General features: G+C 32.1%; 1 protein-coding gene across 5 annotated transcripts in view; it reads left to right on the top strand.

Annotated features, from left to right (window-relative positions):
- LOC140039987 (uncharacterized) overlaps window positions 1-21348 on the top strand; it is a 78164-nt gene that overhangs the window by 32065 nt on the left and 24751 nt on the right. For 4 of the 5 annotated variants that reach the window (XM_072085584.1, XM_072085586.1, XM_072085587.1 and 1 more), the window contains 5 exons: window positions 9227-9317; window positions 10070-10566; window positions 14197-14308; window positions 14800-14947; window positions 21089-21229. In XM_072085584.1, the coding sequence (XP_071941685.1) occupies window positions 10096-10566; window positions 14197-14308; window positions 14800-14947; window positions 21089-21229 (872 nt within the window). In that variant the 5' untranslated portion in view covers window positions 9227-9317; window positions 10070-10095. Of the gene's footprint in view, window positions 1-1619; window positions 2070-9226; window positions 9318-10069; window positions 10567-14196; window positions 14309-14799; window positions 14948-21088; window positions 21230-21348 lie in introns of those variants that run through there. The other variant, XM_072085585.1, reaches the window with a different exon arrangement.

Below are 21348 nucleotides of genomic sequence, written 5' to 3'. Positions count from 1 at the left end.
AACTACTGTAAGGCCCTGGTTTACTGTATGTGTATCGCCATCACCATCCATTAGTGTATTGGCTGTGCAAACATTGTAAAAAATATTACAAAACTGCTTTTTCTGCTTGATTATTATAGAACATTATTTGTCCATAGATAAACAGTTGAAACTCAATTCATATCCATATACTGTAACATAATATGCTGATATGTGATTTGATATCTAACAATGAGCCAACCATTGTGATAAATCACCATGGCAACAGTTCATTGAAACGGTGACTTGACGTTGTGTTTCCTATTATGAAGTATGAACTAAAGGACAAAATTTAAGCAATATGTTTCTATGGTGATAAATAACAATTCGACCAGGAGGCAAAGTGTTATGGATTTATATTCTGTACCGGTACCTTTTGGAAACAAAATTAATTAAACATCTTCAATAATAGTTATCATTTTATTTCATTTAACATTTATTTTAAAATATTCATTAAACAAAACAAGATAATGCAAACATTTGTGCATGCAAATTATAAAATAAATACAGAGTGCTTTTTTACAGATTTAGATTAATAGAAGTATAACGATCCTTAAATGAAAAAATAAAATAATAAGCAACATGAAAATCAATATTACCAATTTATAAGGTTAAACAATGTTTAAACATGTTAATAGCATTATTAAAAACTATACTGGTAAATGTGATTTATTTACTTAAGTAGGGCTTCTAAACTTTCTTGAAGTAAACTGGTATCACAACAAACATCCTCTAAAATAGCATACTGTTTCCTTGCAAAAATGTCAATAACAGCTCCAGCTCCAGCACCAATTTCAGGATACAAAATATATAAATAAAATAGTACATGCTGCCACATTCTTTAAAAGTGTTATATTTTATTATTTATTCACTTTATTTTACCAGGGTGACAAATTTATTTCAAAATATGTGTTAAATTAGTATTCACATATGTATTGTTAATAAAATAATTGTTTTAATTTTCTATTTTTATTCCTAAATTTAAGTATTAGTAAGAATATTAAAAATGTAATGTTAGAAATTGCTAAATAGTATTCGTGCCTAGCTAACCTGGATAAATCGACATTGGCCTCAAATACATAGAAATTCATATTTCACACCCTAATTATCAGATAATGGTTCATTCCATGGACATACCACCATCATTTCTTTTTCAGGCATAGTAGTGGTAACATGTCTGAAAGAAAAGTACACATTAATCAAATTGAGTGGAGTTGTGGCTTGGTGGTTATGATGCTTGGCTACCACTCCAAGGGTCCTGGGTTCAAGTCCCGTCACATGTCGGGATTTTCTCTAAGGACCAAATTACTCCACTCCCAAAGACTTGTAATAAGACTTTGTTTATGTAGAGCATCTTGTGTATATGTTTGTCTTGTGAACCTCTGAGGGTCCCTAATGATCAGCAATAGGTGGATGGATCACCCTCATTAAATATGGTTTAAAAAAAAATTAAAAAAATTAATTAAACTAATAATACTAATAATTATATCAGTGGTATTTACTATCTATTGAATCATATACAGTGATCATGGAGGAATTATTTAGAATTCTTTCCTGCTTTGATGTAGTGTATTCAGCATACACCATTTTTAGGAACTTTTATAAAATAATCTTATTCTTGTAAATAATCCAATCACATTAAACATAATAAACATGTTCTCAGAAAACAATTTATTTTAATACAATATCTAAATACCTGGCTGAATTTGCCTTAAATAAATAAAGTGGAGAACTTAAGTCACCCGCCTTGCATGTAATGGAATAATAACTGACATTAAGATCACAATAAGCAATGTGTGGGAGTTGAAACTAAGAAATTCAACTCTGGCAATTTTGTTAAAAGCTGGCTTAATTTGTATATCCAAAATCAGAGATAGAGTGTGGGTGGCAGAATAGCGGAGTGGTTGAGAGACTGTGAAATGTCAGTACATTTCTAGCTGTGTATTGATTAAACACATCAGCCGCTGCCTATACTCTGCTGCTGCTATTCATACATTCTGCTCTGTATGTACGTTAGGGTTATTGTTTCTGTTTGGCTTGCACAGAACACGGTAAGTCATTTTCAGATTAATATCATATTAATAATACATTGTAATCTAGGTTTTTCTTTGCACTAGATATGAATTACTACTATTCGTGTCATGCACATAATGGGTCTTTGGGTATAATATTTTGAACTCTATGATGTGTTTTCTATGGCAGGTATTTCCCATTATATTGCAGAAAGTAATATTAAGTATCTTAAGCTCCTCTGTCTACACTATCAATCTAGTTTGGTTGTGATGTGCCAAAATATGTTAGTGAAATTCCCAAATATGGTATTGATAATGATATGACATCATCATGTCCATATATGACCACATCACTTTTTTTATCACATAAAATTTGATGAGGTAGACAGAGCTTTACCAAAGATTTTATAATGAGGAGAACTATTTTTTGTATAGTTTACTGTATATCCCCCCACCCCCCTTAAGGTTCCTTATCTGTAAAGCATTGGTTACAGCTTGACACACCATATGTATATCATGGGACTAGTACAGTTAACCACATCATCTGACAACTACTGTACCATCTGTTATTTCTCACGAACAAACTAAAACAGGAAAACCAACTTTTTCGTTTCTTTTTAAAAATAAATTAAACTTTAAAACGCTATTAAGAAATTGACCTTATCTTGCAATGATTGTGTTCCGTGTTCTGCCCGTTATTTTTGCAGATGAAATATTCCCAAAAACAACCCAATCTCTGTTTGTGCCCCATTCACTACCCCTTTTTTGTTAAGATTTGCCACATTGCATTGATGTTGAATGATTTCTGGTTAAACATGTACTGTACAACGACAAAATCAAAAGTGTATTCTGAGATACTGTTAGTAAGTTAGTGTACAAACCGTAATGCATATTACCTAAATGGGGTCACTTACTTACCGTACCTTTCCTCTTCAGGCCAAGTCCAATAAGCCTACAAGATGCTCGCTTCAGTCAGTTCTGTTTCTAGCTTTAACCATAACTTCATTCCATGATCTCCAGCCGTATATATCTCTTTCCTATTGAGGTCAACATAATAATAATAATAATGATGATGTAATTAGGATAGACCAGTAATCTTTTTAGTTCATTGTACACTGCTATGTCCTGTTTCTGCTGCAAAAAAATAACTGATTAATAATAACAGTGTAAATAAATTATCACAATTCCTTTTCCTATTTTTAACATTTGACCACCTGATAATATTGCATTTTGCTGTAAATGTTAAGACCAACACCTAAATTAAATGGTTATTTGAGAGCAGAAATTATTATATTATATTAGAAAATTATTTATTGAAATAAACAGTTTTTTCGCTAGCAATCAGAAGTAGGCCCTCAAGCAACAAATATTAAACTGATTAAAAATCCTTTGAAATGGTCTGATTTTGTTATTACAGTACAGTTAGTAGTATAATTGTATAGTGAATTCACTGCGATTGCTACTTAATACTTTATGCATAGAAAATAATGTTTGTTAGGATAAAAAAAAAATGATGATTTCTTTCACTGAGCTGTCTGTGATACTACAATGAATTCATAAACCATTTTAGATTCATGGCATACGTTTTGTAGTAGTAGTAGCCTTGGATTTTAGTATTAAATATATAAAAGGGAGGCAAAACACAATGCCACCTATTTTCTTTCTTTTCAATGAACTTCTACTAAAATTTGCTGTGTTGCAATTTTGTTTTATGATTACACTAGTAGTCTTATATTGTAGGGTTTAATATTGAAATTTAATACAATTTATGCATTATAAATACTTGACGTTAATGAATTTATACTTGTTTTACATATTTGTATGACTAAATATGAGTGGGTTGCTATATGTCTGGTTTATTAATGATATCCAGTAAAACCAGAATTGCTGTGTTTACATTACACTCAGTTAATTCTATTGTTATGTGAATCATGAGAAAAGAGTTAAATAAAGCGATATGGAAATGTCACTAAAAAGAGACATTATTTTACCACTTGACAATATTTCATAGTGTTTTCTTTGGTCTTTTATTCATGTACTGCATTTTACATTCAAAAGTAAACATTACCAATTCAAATTAAATTTTGGCAAATCCATTATTAAAATGTAATATTTTAATGCAATAAAGTATTATCACACACCTACATTTCGTACATCGACCTCTCCCTCCCACCTCTCCCTCCCACCTCCCCGGCAGCACTAAATTATATTATATGATTATGTCACTCAAAAAGTTTACATTATTTTACCATGACAATAATGTTATGTTATCTATTCATATATTTACATAAAAAAAGGAACACATTCCAATTCAAAATATTATTTTATAAATAAACAACAGTTACAGTATAATATTATTATCAGAGTGTTGTTGTTATTTTTCTTGGAATCTACTAACTCTGCATTCTGTCATCTTTTATAGCATCAAAGTGTTGTACAATGAATGCTGTAGATAATGATATGTGTACACACTGTATAACAATAACATAGTCAATATATGGCCACAGTATGAGCTGCTGTGTGTGATTGAATGTGTTCATATTCACTATTTATCATAAATATTCTTTACCAAAAGAAAAACCTGATACAAACAACTATGTTATTGCATATTATAATAATTTTAATACAGATAAATTAATAGGTATAAATTATATATTTCACTTTTATACCTTAAAAATAATTTAGATAAATAAAATAACAGTGTATTCCTGATTCAATTCATCCATATTACAAATTTTATTGCATTTGACGCATGCTTGGAAATAATAGGCTAATTTCAGGCCAAATACTTTGTGCGAATCCACTGATTAAATTTACGTTTATGTGAGTATTATCACACCCCTAAATTTGGCCAAATTTTGTGTACAAGCTCCTGGTACTATAATCAGCCATACCGTATAAATAAATTAGAAGAAACAAGATTAAGAATACACATGTCGTCAGTGTTATATTCTTGTTCAGATAATCCCTGGAACATCATTTCATGTGTATTTTGAGATTATTATCCATAGTACTAGTAGTATAAACCGCTAGGATTATTGTTGTACCTACAGTAAAATGCCTTAGTGAATGGTTTTCAATTCAAAATTAATATTTATTTCCAAAATGGTGGCGTCACCAAGAAAGCAAAAGCTTGTGTCAGGGACGCCAAAACAAAACATTCAAAAGCAAACAAAACATAAAAACACAGAAATGTTGTACCTACAGGCAATGCCTTCAGAGAATGGTTTATTTTGTACTCAACAGTAAATGCCTTTAGAGAATTGTTTATGTATGTCAAGAAAAACATGGCTGCATTGTCTAAATGTCAAGTCAACTATTAGGTATCATGTTTGTTAATCTTGACATTGATGAATACTAATAATTATTGATACTAATAAAAATTGCTTTTGGCTATTTTAAAGAACATAAATAATAATATCTGTCTGCTATTGAGCAAGATAAAGTATGTGCTTTAGATACTAAAATCTGTTTTCAGTTGACAATGAACTACCAAGTACCATCCTTTACCCCTATACTTTCCTATTATTTTGATTTTAGTGTTAAAGCTTAGTTGTACCTACGTACAGACGTAGGTACAACCCAGACGAGTTGACCAATCATAAGTGACAGTTCAGATGAACCATCGCGTCGTAATTGGTCAAATGAGTTGCGGCTCACTTTACACGCTTGTGTTACGCCAACATGAGAACCAAGCTGAACTTGGATATAGTAATCTTTGCAATGACTTTCACCCAAGCCTTCAAACATGTTTCTTGTCCTTGGCCTTAAATTAATTATACAACACATATATTTATTTATATACATTTACAAGCAGTAATAAATGGAGTGGGTTTTTTAAAATCAAACTTTTCTTGTTTTCTACACAAAACTACCACATAAAATAATATACAGAATTAAATTGAAAGTCACTGTAATGCCAGAATACACTTCATGTGATGTTGTAGCTGTCATTGTTTATTTAGCAAACAATATAGTGATGATGTGGTCACCATGTGTTCAAATATGTCAGGCCACTAATCACTTGCCTAACTCTCTATGTAATTTAAACCTTAAGATAAATCTTACCTTCACTCAATAAATTCTACTTTATCTACCATACTATTTCCACTGCCGGTATACAACTTTATCTTTTTTGTCTAATTTGTATCTAGTGTACATGGATAAACCGATATTAGCCCTTTCCCCAATAGACAAATAGAAAAAGAATTTTTAGTGGAACATCCCTGCCACCCCCACGTAATCTATTATGTGCCTAGCTTACCTGGATCAGCCTTACCTTCTCCAAGAATGAAAAAGACTATTTGGGGCTTGGTCAGCTACTTGAGGAAAACCTCTTTAGGAGTTGCCAGTAGCCTCAGAAAATTTTTGAAAAAATAGATGCTTACACACTGTTTAATAGGCTAGAGCAACTGCTTCCATTACATTTAATAACACATGTTACATAATGTAAATTTAAATTAATCCTTCCTAAATACTGTACGGATCTTTTTTGACAAACTAATAATAAACTTTGATCGAAAAACACTTCAAACGAAATGAACATTTGGTAATGCGGTACTCCGAAAATGCCTCGATAGTGCTTGTTGTGTACTGTTGTGTTTTGGTGGTCTGTTAACCGCAGATATATACCCTACAGCCGGGTGAATAACTCAATGTAATTTAATTAATAATATACAATGATTGCAGTAATCGCCCTGTCTATAACACAAATCAATAAACGCCAAATACGCCACACACTTTATTTCATGTTTATTTTAAGCCTATAAAATAATAAAAGAACACCATGTTTCTTGTTTATTTTTATTGTTTATACTGCATACCATTTATTATATAAAAAACCTTCATACACAAGAAGAAAGTTCACGATAATACACTCCACTCTGTACAGGGGTGTAGATATTCCACGCGCTAACGCTTGCACACACGGATTATGGCGATAATTAACTGAAATAAAAAATGGTGTATTTTTTTAGAGTGATGACGTCAGCATTCACACAAGGAGCGAGCTAGACAACGTGATGCTGGTAGTAGGAGGAAGTGTGTGTGTTTTGAAAATAACTCGGTTGTGCGTATTTTCCAAAGATTTTAAATTGCGTTTTCTTTTTAAACTCTTGAATTCATAAATAGTAATTAAACTCTTTTAGCTCTTTCACTATGTAGGCCAATTTACACATCTATAATGCTACCCTAGCTCTAGGCCTAGCCTACTCTTCTTAATTAAAAGAGTCAGGTGCGTCGAATCTACGTCTAGCGACGCGGTCGCGAGTTGATTGCATCCATTTTTCCTTTTTTTTTTAGAATTAAGGTGGGGGTTGGCTAGCCACCCTATTCAAACCCCCCCCCCCCCCTAGATCCGCCACTGAGCAGACTAGCAACACCAACTTTGTGTATTTTATTAGTTTCTTCTCACCTTAGCATTCGTCTAAGTCATTGACATTTGGATAGTTTATTGCAGAGTTTCTCTGGTGTGAAACGACCATTGTAAGAGCTTTTTAAACTTTTAAAAACACAATCATTAATTTCTGTAAGAAATAACCTTTCAAACAAATTTGCAAATCCAATGACTTTAATTAGATATGATAGTTATCACTACATTTATAGGTCTACTAAATACATTATTAATCAAAATTGTTTTGATATAGGGCTTGGTTAATTACTGTATTATCTGTATATAAATAATGAAACGACTACGGATTAGGCAATATTATGTTAAGACCCATGTGCAGTATGTTTTTAATCCATTGTGAAATATACTTTTAATCCTATGTGTAATATACGTTTAATCATAGAGATATTATAGTTCACTATAATATCTCTATGGTTTAATCCCATGTGTAATATTTGTTGATCCCATGTGGAGTATGGGCTTAATCCTGTGTTTTGTTTTTAATCCTATGTACCCTGTATGTTCGTTTGAAATAAAATCACTTTTATTTCCATAAAAAAATAACAGTTTAAGAGGATGGATGTACAACATATTCTGTAAATTCATGTGTAATATACTTTTAATCCTCACAAGTCTATTATTATATTTTTAATCCCTTATTGTTTGACTTGAAATATTGATTTTAAAGAATGTTTTTGCTTGCATCATTTTATGTAATCAGTCACTTGTTTGTTTATTTTTCTTGTCACTATTATGCTAATAATAAAATATGTTGTGAATACAGTTTCTTTACAACTCTGTCTGATGTCATTGCAATACAGCTTATGAATGCTATCTATACTATCAAGGTGATTATGACCTTGTGATGTACGTCATATCACACACATTCATACCTCATTTAATCTATACATCTCGCAAATTTATTATTTTTCAACTGAACTATTTTTTAGTAATAGCCTCAGACGTTATGCTTCCACTGAATATGAACTATTATTTCACAACAAAATATTCTATATATTTTTTACTGAATTTCGTAGAGTATGTCTTTACTGGATGTGATCTAGACTATTGTCCAACATTAAGCTAATATTAATAAGATACATTTACTAGAACTAAGCAGTTTCTTTGAATTAACCGATAAAGTTGTTCTTTCGCTGAATCTGATCTAGGCCATTGTACAACAGTCGCTACTAAGCTATGCATTTACTAGATCAGAGCCAATTCCTGTACATTAACCTATAAAGTATGTTCACTGGATCTGATAAAACAACTTAGTCAGTGGATTTACTATTCAGTCGAGAAGACACTGACCGTAGTCAAGGCATTTCCTTCATCTCGCCATAATAACTTGTTCACATCAAAGTTATGGCGACGAAATCATCTTGCTAATCTAGTAAATTTATCACGCCCTAAGTGTGATATGAACTGGGTTATTATTTTAACATTGACCTGAGATAATAGCTATGAAAATGATGAAACCCTATCTCAGTTTCAAGAGCTAAATTCATTGAGTTAAAATACAAAAATAAATTGAGGATCGAATTGGACACACATAATGATAATTTTATCAAGGATAGTGTGTAGGCTTGTTCCTTGCATCAAATACTAAGTTAGAGTACTGACAAAAAGTCATGATCCAACCAAGTTATGTTTATTTAATTTTAGCAACAAATAAGCATACATAAACATATTATATCATGCATAAAATGTGTATGTATAAATTGTAAGTTGTTAACTTAACCTGTTATGGTTTACTTAAGATTAAATATGTATGTGTAAACACCATTATTATTTTTATGTTTTACAGGAACTCGATTGAGGATGTAAGCAGTAACCAATTTTAGGCTAATGCATTGTTGTTGATCTGCTGGATAGAATTGCATGTGCTTATAGTTAAAGTAAGTGTTTACTTAATTAATAACCATACAGTATATAATGACAATTAAAATGTATGCATATCATTATCATTAAAATGATATTTTATCAGATAGGCGTAGTTGGATAGAAAGCAGTTCAGTTTTAAAACATTACATTCTTACATTAAGTTTTGCATTCATGAGCAAAGTGGTGATGCTGTTCCTACTTCTCTTGGAAAAGTTGGTTCTATCATCTTACTTCGTTACACTATCTTCTTAAGATCTATGTCCTATCTACATGTATGATATTGGGTCAACTCCACCAAATTTCAAAGTCCATTCTTCCATGAATCTGAAAATGTGACAAATCTTGTTGGATATGGAATGTAAGCCATAGGTCCAGTGTACACAAAATGTGCACCTTCATTTCAAGAACCTAGTACGTCTTTCAGAATAAGTAGGAGTTACCCCGACAGTTAGGAGTTACCCCGACAGGTAGGGGTTACCCCGACAGGTAGGAGTTACCCCGACAGGTAGGAGTTACCCCGACAGGTAGGGGTTACCCCGACAGGTAGGAGTTACCCCGACAGGTAGGGGTTACCCCGGTTTAAAAAGTTTACACTATCACAGACGAGAGCATCTGAAATGCTACCACTAAGAAAAATATAGTTGAAAATTTGACATCTTAATCCACCTTGACAGCAATGAGCTCTGGAATGATGATACACCAAATGGAATGATAAAAGGAAAATGTGGTGTTTTGTAATCTAATAATATATGTTGTTTTCCCATAGATTTATGAAAATATAGTTACAAAAAGATGGCAGCTACTCCAGATCCAGCAGCGGTTGAGGTTTCCACGGAAACGCCACAGAGCGTAGATTTACCTAGTCCAGAACAAACACAGGAAACTAGTGAAAGTACAGTTAAAAATGAGAAGAAAGGAAGCGCAGGGTCAACTTCAAAAACAGATATAAAGAATGATAATGGACGCGAGAAAGGTGATAAACGCGAACGAGGTGATAGTAAAAAGGAACGTTTAGAATTTAGCAAGCGGGAATCAAGATCGCTCGATGCTCAAAGTAAAAAATATGAACACAAAAAGCATGAAACTGCAAAAACGCGTAGAGGTTCGTTAGTTAAAAGTAAGTCTGAAGAATATAGGCACGATAACGGATTACGCAGGCAGGGATCACGAGAAGGCGATGCACAACCTCGTCGGTCGTCAAACGCTAAGAGGCTTGTACGGAGTAAAGCTGTTGATAAAGACATTTATGATATTACATCTCAGGTTAGTCAATTAATTATAAAAAAATATCACCTTTCCACATACCCCTTAAGGCCTATACATTTTTTTTGTATAAAGCCAAAAAGTATTCTTAAAATATTGGAAAATCACTAAAAATGTGTGGTATGAATGAAAAGTTGCAGGACTATAAACTGGCATCTGATTGGCTGGAAAGTAAAGGTCATATTGTAAAGCTTTATCTACACTATCAAACTTTATGTGACAAAATGTAATGTGCCCGTATGTACACGATGATGTCATATCACTACCATATTTGGGTATATTATCACTACTATGTTTGGGCACATCACACTTTTTTTGTCAAACTAGTTTGATATTGTTGTAGACAGAGCTTTAGGGAATATTCTATGAATTAGAGAAATTATGAGCTTCGATTCTATTTGAGTTTTCCATTTACTGTACTCATTGGACTTACCTTCAGTATTTTCAACGGAATTTAAATTGCAGCAAAATTGTCAAATGTTGCCATGGTTATCAAATTCAAATAAGTCTATTTTTTATAATGCATTTATTTATTTACTTTTTTCTCGCCATTATTTGAATTTTACTAATAATATTATTGATAAAGCATACATGTTAACTTAAAAGTGCTGGAGGCATTGAAGTTTGCCAACATTTTGCATAATGTAGAACGTCATTTATAAAAACACATGCTTGTTTATATTGACGTATATTGTTTAGCATTAATATCAATTTATTAATGTAAACTATCATGTGATAGCGTCTGAAATCTCATTTACCTAGAATAATGTCATATTTTTTTATTGACAATTTTCTGTTAGTGTTAATAACATTTTTAGAGTAGAAATGATTTTTAAATCATAAATTGCATACCTGTACTACCATTTAAAAAAATTAATTTTCATTGAACAGTACAATATAAACATTTATCATTCATGATCATTATTATTTTTTAAGTTAGGGAATAGAATTTAATTGCGTTTGGCAAAATAAATACAGACATGAGTAATAAACAAACGGGTCCTGGTAGATAAATACCCTGTGAGCGAGACAACATTCTGTGTAGAAATTAAGTTTATAATAATAAAAATAATTAATTAACTGTATTATTAATTAATCAATAGAAATCCGGTAGATAGGTTAATTATTGGTATATACTATAAATATGGACACTATATTCGGTCTGGACCGTGAATATTTTACTTTTTGAAAGTAACTAATCTGGTTACGAACGATTGTCAAAATGGTATCTGTCGAAATAACATACACCGCGCATCACAGTAGCGCGTACAGCGATGGTTTGGCGCATTGTGTATCGGTCGCACGCTAGCTATGCCGCCGAAGCATTACAAAGGTTTAAGTGGATTGGCATGTTTGTTTGTTATCTGAATAAAAAATAATGGATGAATTTTCAATATGAAGTCTTTAATTTTATTATTGTATGTATACCCTAAATTGTTTTGGTTTTTCACTGTAAGTGGCCGAGTTTTACGCAACAAACTTTAGAAATGGTATGAATATTATCATCAGTTTACTAGCTAGGCTAGTAGTACTAGGCTAGGCTATAGTCTAGGCCTAGTCGTAAAACGGTTCCGGACCAACTTTAGGCCAAGTTAACTAGGCCTGGTGTCTTTACTATGTGGATTTTGGCGAAACATTGATGTAAGATTTATGATTTATAAAATGTAGGCCTAATACATTTTTCGATAGTGATAACTTGTTTTTATAGGCCTACCGGTGCCGTGTAAGTAACTTTTTTGTTGTTTGTTGATCTCACCGGGCGATATTTTCATATTGTGATGTCTTGCACAAAATCGCGAATATCTCGACTTTCTTGCGCGAAACTACGAAAAACTCAAAAAGTGGGTTACTTTCATTTTACTATTACGATTTACATATTGCGATTTGAAAATCGTTCTTGGTACCATTGTAAAGCTAAAATCTTTATGATTATTTTAGTCTAAATTACATGTAAATCAGATCACATACATAGTTTCAATCAGCTTTAATAAAAACATCGAATTGGGCTATTAAAAAAAACCTCTGGCAGTCAAAGTGTTAAGCAAAAGTATTTTAATTATTTATTTTTAATCCTTTATTTTTGTCAAATGTTTAAATTTTATTTGAAAGAAAGAAGAAATAAATGTTACTTGAAGTTTAATTTTAAAAGCTAATTTTAGATCATTAAAAAATGAGGTTTGTCATTTGAAATATATCTATTTACAATTGGTCATTACATGTACATCAGAAAAACTAATCATCTTAATTTAAAAATGCAAATTTATTATTATAGTCATGATTAATAAATTACTCTATTAAAACAATTTAATAGTTTCCCTTATCTTCTGCCAGTGCTACACTCACTCAGTCATTTAAAACTAAAAAATTATTTTTACTGAAAATATTAAACTAGTGAGGTTGTAAGTGTTCTAACATTACTAATAAAGTAGTGTACATTTGTTTCAGATAAAAAATCCAATTTTTCATGTTAAAAATGTATTGTCATGAAAATTAAGATAAAATAAGACTTTGTATTATACCATTTTCAGTTCCATAGAAAATAAAACAAAAATAATGATTTCATTTATAAATAGACGAAGTAATCTGTTAAATTTAACCAAAAATATGTCCAACAAAAAAATTTAATTTTTTTTCAGGTGATTAATTTTTAAGTTGATCTAAAATTAAATTTATTAATAGTTAGTGACAAAGACATTCCTGCATCAACTATAACTGTTGACCTTTGTATTTATTTATTATTATTATTATTTATTATTTAACAATATTTTAATGTGTTTGTAAATAAACATAGAATAAATTATGAGATGGATAGTTAGTTTAAAGTTTTTGAATATAATTAGTAGCAGCCCTGTGACAGTTCCCCTGCCCCAGGACAGTTTCCCTGCCCCAGGACAGTTCTCCCTCCTCACACACCTTCCATGGTGGTGTTCAAATGTAATTTAAAACCTTACCAGTACAATTGCAGTCATTTTTAGTGTATGAATGCGTGCAGTAGCAAAAAAAATGTATAAACAAAAATATATTTGGAGGTTGAGAATACAATCTTAGCTATCTACAGTATTGTATGTTGAATAGGGTAAAATTGGTCACGGTTGAGTAAATCCTAAGTATACTGTATTATAATAACCAGTATATTGTATTTACAAAACAGAATGTACTGTAGTATAAATCTAAATCAATTCTGCCACTTTGTATAAAATAGAACACTGAATTTATCAAAGAATAAAATAAATATTTATGATAATAAATTTCCAGTATGATATAATATATTGATACAAAACAGAAATTAAGAATAACAATTAAATTCGGCCACTTTTTATAAAAATTAAGAACACAGATTATGATGATAATTTGAATAAATATGGTAGTGATATGACATCATCATGTCCATATATGGGCACATGGCAGTTTGATAAGGTAGACAAAGCTTCAAGAATTCAACATGTACATTTTGATTTAAATTTAAGCTTCTAATTCCTGTTGCTAAAATTACAACACTGATAAATCTATTTATTTTGGGAATTAAATAAACAACCTAATGTTATCTTATTTTGTTGTTTATTTACAGTATTTTAATCAGAAAATACACGGTTACGCTAATAATAATGATTACGATTTGAATCTATTTAGGGTAATGAAGTTCCACCACGTCTTAAGTTGAAGGCAGAGAGCTCTGATTACCCATCACCTAGGATTGTGAGGCAACACAGTGGCACCAGAAGTGAACCAGCTCTATCCAGAGGTAACATACACATTTCTTATTGTTATTAGATATGCTCTGTTTTCATACCCCCTTTTTGCTATCAACATTTAGGATCATTTCAAATGATGCCACCTCCCCTCTATTTTTAGGTGAGCAGGGTCCATGTTATTGTTAGATTCACTTGTAATATGATATGTAACATGTTTAATGGATTCTTGATTTGAATGAAAGTAGTATCTGGTTAAATATTTTGGACGTACACAGTAATCTGGAATTTGCACTATATAGAATATAAAGTTGTGTTTTTATAATTTTTAGTATAGTCCAGAGTTTGTACTCATTTTGCAATATAAAGTTCTGTTTTTATCATTTTTAGTATAGTCCAGAGTTTGTACTCATTTTGCAATATAAAGTTGTGTTTTTATAATTTTTAGTATAGTCCAGAGTTTGTACTCATTTTGCAATATGAAGTTGTGTTTTTATAATTTTTAGTATAGTCCAGAGTTTGTTGAAGTTGTGTTTTATCATAGATTCAAGTATGGATGAACAAAGTCATCGTCCGATAGACTCAACCGGTACAGATGTCTTGCAGTTTATAATAAAAGCTCTCCAGACACAAAAAGACAGGAAACACCTTCTTGATTTTGAGAGAGATGTTTTAGAGTTCATGGAATCGGGGTAAATATATTGCCTTTATACATTTAGTAGTTTGGGGAGGCTAAATAAATTTAATTATATATATTTTGAGATCGTTTATAAGGTTTATCGCAAATAGCGTGCGCGAAGCATGGTGGGAAAGATTTGGGAGCAAACGTCACGACGTGCATGTACATGATTTGTTGTTTGTACGTACGCATCGTGACATTTGCTCTCAAACCCTTTCCATCATGCATTGTGAAATGACATTGCTCGTGAAATCAAGCTATTTGCAATAAACCTATCTTTGCTTCTACAGTGGCTCAGGGTTGTTGTTAAAAACGCACAACGCAAAGTTGTTTAAGAAAAAAAAGTAAGTGGTCCGGATGATGGAGTACAGCTGATGACAATTGCAGGCTCAGTAGTTAAATTAAGTGAATATTTTACAAATTTGGCATGGACTTGTCTTGCTCTTTCTTTACCTTTCTCTCACTGTATTATAACGTTTATCTCGACAACTTATCAAATCCTGATAAAGCCTTTATAAGCCGTGTAAAATCATTGATAGATTTATGCTGTCTTTGAGTGTGAGAAGGTTTTTCCGTCAATATTTTCAACAATCCAAGTCTTTGAATTTATAATCATTGCATTGTTTCACTATAATTTTCTTTTAATCCAAACAATTTGAATAAATTTCAAGTTCTATAAACATATTTGCGAGTAAAATTGTTTCTTGTTTGGTTTGTTTGTTATCACGACAGCGCCTACAATTTTCAAGTTATCATTCTGAATTTTTCAATGTATAGGTATATACTTACACAGAACATACCTATTAAAATTCGAGAAATTCCGTTCATTAATAATGTCACAAATAAAAAATGTTTTCTTAAATCTATTCCGAAAACTAGATATTTCCATAAATGAAAAGCAAATTATTTTTTCAGGAAATAATTAACACATTTTGATTTCATTGCTTCTTGAGAATAATTGTTTGGGGCATTTACCCCGTAAATTAATATTCAACAACATACAATATATCAAGTGATATTCAGTAGCACAAAGCTGTTCAGTTCATTTTATCTCAGATTGCATTTAAATTCACAATGTAGATTCCAAGAAATAAGATAGAAGTGAAGGAATTAGATAAAACCTTTTTGTTCTGTTGGGAATATGTCTTTACTCATCACATGTTCACTGTGGTTTGCTGATTCAACTCTGTTTATCATTTTGAAATTTTGCTTGAAAGATAGCATAGAACAAATCCATTATTTTTTTTAATTCAAGGATTACCAATAGTACATTAATCACTGTCCTATCAGATAGGTGGTAACCCTCTGATACAGGGGCTATTTTGTGAACAAGTTTACCGGGATAACCCCCTACTCATCTCAAATGATGAACTAAAGTGCACCTATGGCTATACCTATGGTTTATATAGTCCTTAACCGAGAAGACCACCACCACCAGAATTAGGACCGAGTCGGCCTCAAACCCATGTAGATATTGTCTCTTTAGGTACGGTAAAAGACGCCTCTGCCTTAACTACTTGACCATTTGACCATTTATATGGATATTTGTAGTAGTAGATTGTCCAATCTAAAACTGAATAAAGCAATAAGGATGGCACATTATCGGGACATAACAAAATAATAGGGGTTTCCACTGAATAGAGGTTTCCACCGAATAGGGGTTTCCCCTGAATTAGAGTTGGCAGTATTTTAAAATCTAATAATACATTTTCCTTCTTTATTTCATGGAAAAGTGTCCTCATATAATACCTTAGTGTTTCAAAAAAGATATTCTTTTGTAATTAAAAAAATGATCTTATTGTAATTGTAATAATGTTCAATTCAATAAAATGCCTCTAAGCACTGAACAATCATTGGGGTTTATAACTGAGTGTGTATGGTGCTATAAAGAAATGTATACAATAAACTATTTTTTTTTTTCATAGTGTAATAATCTGCTGTGCTAATAATATATCTAGTTGATAGTCAGTTTAATTTATATTTAGAAATAGTTTATATTTAGTTTTAACATTTAAACAAATCTAAAATAACAATTAGATAGTTATAAATATTGATAATAATAATTCAAAGTATTAATAGATGTTATATAATGGATGGATTTGATTAATATAATAACAATTTTGTTTTCATCAATTCAGTATAACTTTGACATTAAAGTGTTGTTTTAAAATAATATTTCCATTAAAGTAGTAACCTTAATAGTAACCTTTAACATTTGAAATAAATTAGCCTAATTTTAAATATTGTAATACACTTTTGGCATACACTTGGGATACCATTTCCACACCAGCAGATTTCCATAGCAAACACACAGCTGTGCCTTCAAGTAACTGCCGTACTAAACATACATAATTATTTTAAATGTAACATTTTGAGTCAGTAAAGCTACTTAAATACATAATAATCTTAGGCATAAGTTGTACCCATTATTACCAGTCAGAAAGCTGGAGTACTTCACATATTCTTATGCACATGTTGTACCCATTAATATATATATTAATATTGCAAACTTACATAACCTTTTGTTTGTCAAGTTCAGCAATGTATTTTAGTAAGCTGTTCATTAAAATAGAAAGTTGAATACACTTTGTTATATAATGTTATGGTAACACGGTAATGAAAAACCTATTTTAATCTAATCGAGTACAGAGTACGCCAAGTTGTTTTTAAAGTGAATTAGATTGTTACTTTCCTTACATACTTAAATTATTAACCTTCAATCTAAATGTCATGTCAGTGGAGCTCTATTGCATAATAATAATAAGTGGCGCTGTGCAACACGGCGACACAGCTCGTCTCATTGTCTCTATTGTTACTCATTTTTTGACGTTATTTTCGTATATTTGGACTGTATTGTATTGTGGAAGAAGTCATTTGATTTATACATTATGTTGTATGTGAAAGTTTTGAAATTTCTGTATTTTTTGCTGATATTTTGGCTGTTCTTACTGTGTGGATTGAGTAAGCCGGGCGGTGGAATTGCGTACACGTCATCTGATTTGCATTCCATGGGCGAGAGGTCGACCTCACCGCTACCGGCACACGTTGAATTACCATCTGAGATACAACGTCGCAGGCTTCGGAAAAGGGGCAAGGCTGCTGGGGTCAGAAAGCGACTACAACGAAGGAAATGTAAGCCTTTTATACCATCTTTAATATTTGGAAATGTAAGATCTTTGAATAACAAAGTCGATTTACTCAGAGCAAACGTCGAACACTTCAGCGATTTTAGGAATGCCAGCTTACTTGCATTCACGGAAACCCACCTGAGCGATAAGCATAGCGATCAACATATTCAAGTAGTTGGCTTTAAATCTGTTAGTGGGGATCGTACAGCCGAAGCGAACAAAGATGGCGGTGGTGGTCTTTGCCTCTACATTAATGAGAAATACTGTCATCCAAATAACTCTACGCTTAAGCTTCATAAATGTTCGCCACACTCGGAAGTGCTGGTTGTTGGTATTCGCCCCTACTATCTTCCGAGAGAGTTCTCGCATGTTATCAATGTTATGGTATACATACCTAACAAAAAGCTTGAAAAGCCTGCTATAAATGAGATCGCAGAAATTATCGAAGGTATTGAGTGTAGTCACCCTGAGGCGCTTGTAATTATCAATGGCGATTTCAACAGATGCAAGCTCAAGAAAACAACGGCCACTTATTATCAGCATGTTACATGTAAAACGAGGGACAACGCGATTCTTGATTTATGCTACTCTAGTGTGAAGGATGCCTATATTTCGACCCCACTACCAAACTTGGGCAAATCTGATCATAATTTGATTTTACTCAGTCCTAAATATCGCCCGTTAAATAAGACATGCCAACCAAAAATTATTAATGTACGTAAATGGTCTCCTGAAGCCGAGGAAGCCCTGATAGCGGAATTTGAATCTACCGATTGGGATATTTTTACGGAGGATGAAGATTTGAATAGTATTACTTATGCAGTGAGCTCGTACATAAACTTTTGTATTGATAAATGCGTTCCAGTTAAAAAAGTGAAAATCTACCCTAACAACAAGCCATGGATCACGAAAGGCGTTAAATTACTGTTGTGTGAGAAACGTAAAGCCTTTAAGATGGGCGACTCTAATCGTATGAAAATATTGACTAGAGAGATTAAATCTGAAATAATGAAACAGAAGAACATTTATAGGAAAAAAGTTGAACATAACTTCAGGTCTAATAATATGAAACAAGTTTGGCAGGGTATAAAACTTATGAGTGGTTACACAAACGGTGGTAATACACCCACCTCGATTCCGAATGTTACTGTGCAATATGTTAATGAGTTAAATGAATTTTATAACCGTTTTAATGTTCATGATTTTAAAAAAGAAAGAGAGGCTCTATTTAGCTTGTGTCGGGTGACTGAAGATGATCCCAAATTTAGTATAAGCATTTCTGATGTACATAACGAATTCATGAAACTCAATTCATCGAAGGCTGCTGGGCCGGATAGAATCCCACCACGAGTACTTAAGGTCTGCTCTCCTCACCTTGATGGTATATTTACATTTATTTTCAATATGTGTCTTTCTTATCATGCGTTCCCGGATATTTGGAAACTTTCATGCATAATACCGGTACCTAAGAAACCTAAGATTAACAGCATGAATGATTTGAGACCCGTTGCACTCACGTCTGTCGCGATGAAAATATTGGAACGTATTATTTTAAAAATTATGCAACCTTATGCTGAAAAAGTGTTAGACCCGTTGCAATTTGCTTACCGATCACTCCGTAGTACCAGTGATGCGATTTATTTTAAATTACATAAATTGTATTCACATCTAGATAATGTAAAGAAAGGCCACTCGGCACGTATCATGTATTTTGATTTTCAATCTGCGTTTAATACCATACAACCCCATATCTTAGCAGACAAAATGTTGAATATGGAGTTTCCCCGTCCGATTGTTCGTTTAGTTTTAAATTTCATTTGTGATAGAAAACAATTTGTTAATATTAATGGTGTTAAGTCAGAAATCGTAACCTCTGACACCGGTGTTCCTCAGGGTACTGTCAACGCACCTAAATTATATTCCTTGTATACGGCGGATTACAGATCTTTAAATGATGAGCTTTGCCCCGTTGTTAAATTCGCTGATGACACTAGTACTATTGGTCTCATAGTTTCAAACAATGATGAAAATTATCGTAGCGAAATACAAAGATTTGTTAAATTTTGTGACGATAATTATCTCCAAATAAATGCATCAAAAACAAAGGAGATGATCATTGATTTTAGGACTAAACATAAATTTAATTTTCAACCAATCACTATCAAAGGTAAAGAAATTGAAATTGTTGACCAGTACAAGTATCTAGGAATTGTTTTCAATGATAAACTGAGTTGGGGAGACCATATAGACTTCATCAGCAAAAAATTAAGTCCCAGAATGTATTGTATGAGAACTTTATATAAATTTAACTCCTGTGATTTGATGTTACTTTCGTTCTATAGATCCGTTATATGTAGTGTTTGGACGTATTGCCTCTCCTGTTGGGCTGGTAATGTTACCGGAGGGAATAAAGGACGCCTTGAAACTTTCATCCGTCGGGCTGGTAAAATGATTGGTCTGGAACTGCCTTCCTTTACCGATGTGCACCTAGAACACCTCCAGAAAGATTTCGAACGCATTGTGTCGGATGCCTCTCATCCTCTCCACAAAGTGATCATAGACCAACTTAATCCAAGTGGTAGATTGAGGCTCCTCAGTGTGAAAACAAATCGATTTGCTAAATCCTTTATTCCCTCCGGTATCATCCAGTACAACAGGAAGTCAAGAAGATAATTTTATATTGTAATTTTTTAGATGTTTTTATATGAATGGTTTTATGCTATATTTGTTTTTATAGTGTTTTCTTTGTTTTATGACGAGCAATGAATTTCCTTTTTGAGGATCAATAAAAGTTATCTTATCTTATCTTATCTTAAGATGCTCATCTATAGATACCACAATACTGGGTTCAAATAATGTCAGATGTCAGGATTTTTTCTATGAAAAACAGTTCCACTTCCAAAGACGTGTGTAATTATAGAACATCTTTTGTAATGAATGAATTCTCTTATCCTTTGCAATTTTACTTTTTTTTTTAAACATAGTATGACATTTCTAATATTTTTCTTATTCTTATATTTTTACAGAGATGAAGAGAAGAATTTTCCCCCAATGAATTCATACCAACGTATGCTACTTCATCGAGTGGCGGTTTTATTTGGCTTAGAACATAACGTAGATGACACAAAGAGTTATGTAATACTCAACAAAACACAACATATGAGAGTGTTAGTTCCATATTTTATATATTTTTATTATGGTACAAAAACTACAAGATGTTTGTTTTATGGTATGAGACGTGGTTCACTACAAAAGCCTGTGTAGAATGTTGTGCCATTCAATTTTG

This window comes from Antedon mediterranea, chromosome 2 (assembly GCF_964355755.1).
Source record: "Antedon mediterranea chromosome 2, ecAntMedi1.1, whole genome shotgun sequence".
Classification (NCBI taxonomy): Eukaryota; Metazoa; Echinodermata; class Crinoidea; order Comatulida; family Antedonidae; genus Antedon; species Antedon mediterranea.
The sequence above is the reverse complement of the archived record's forward strand: the minus strand, read 5'-3'. Positions and strand labels throughout refer to the sequence as shown.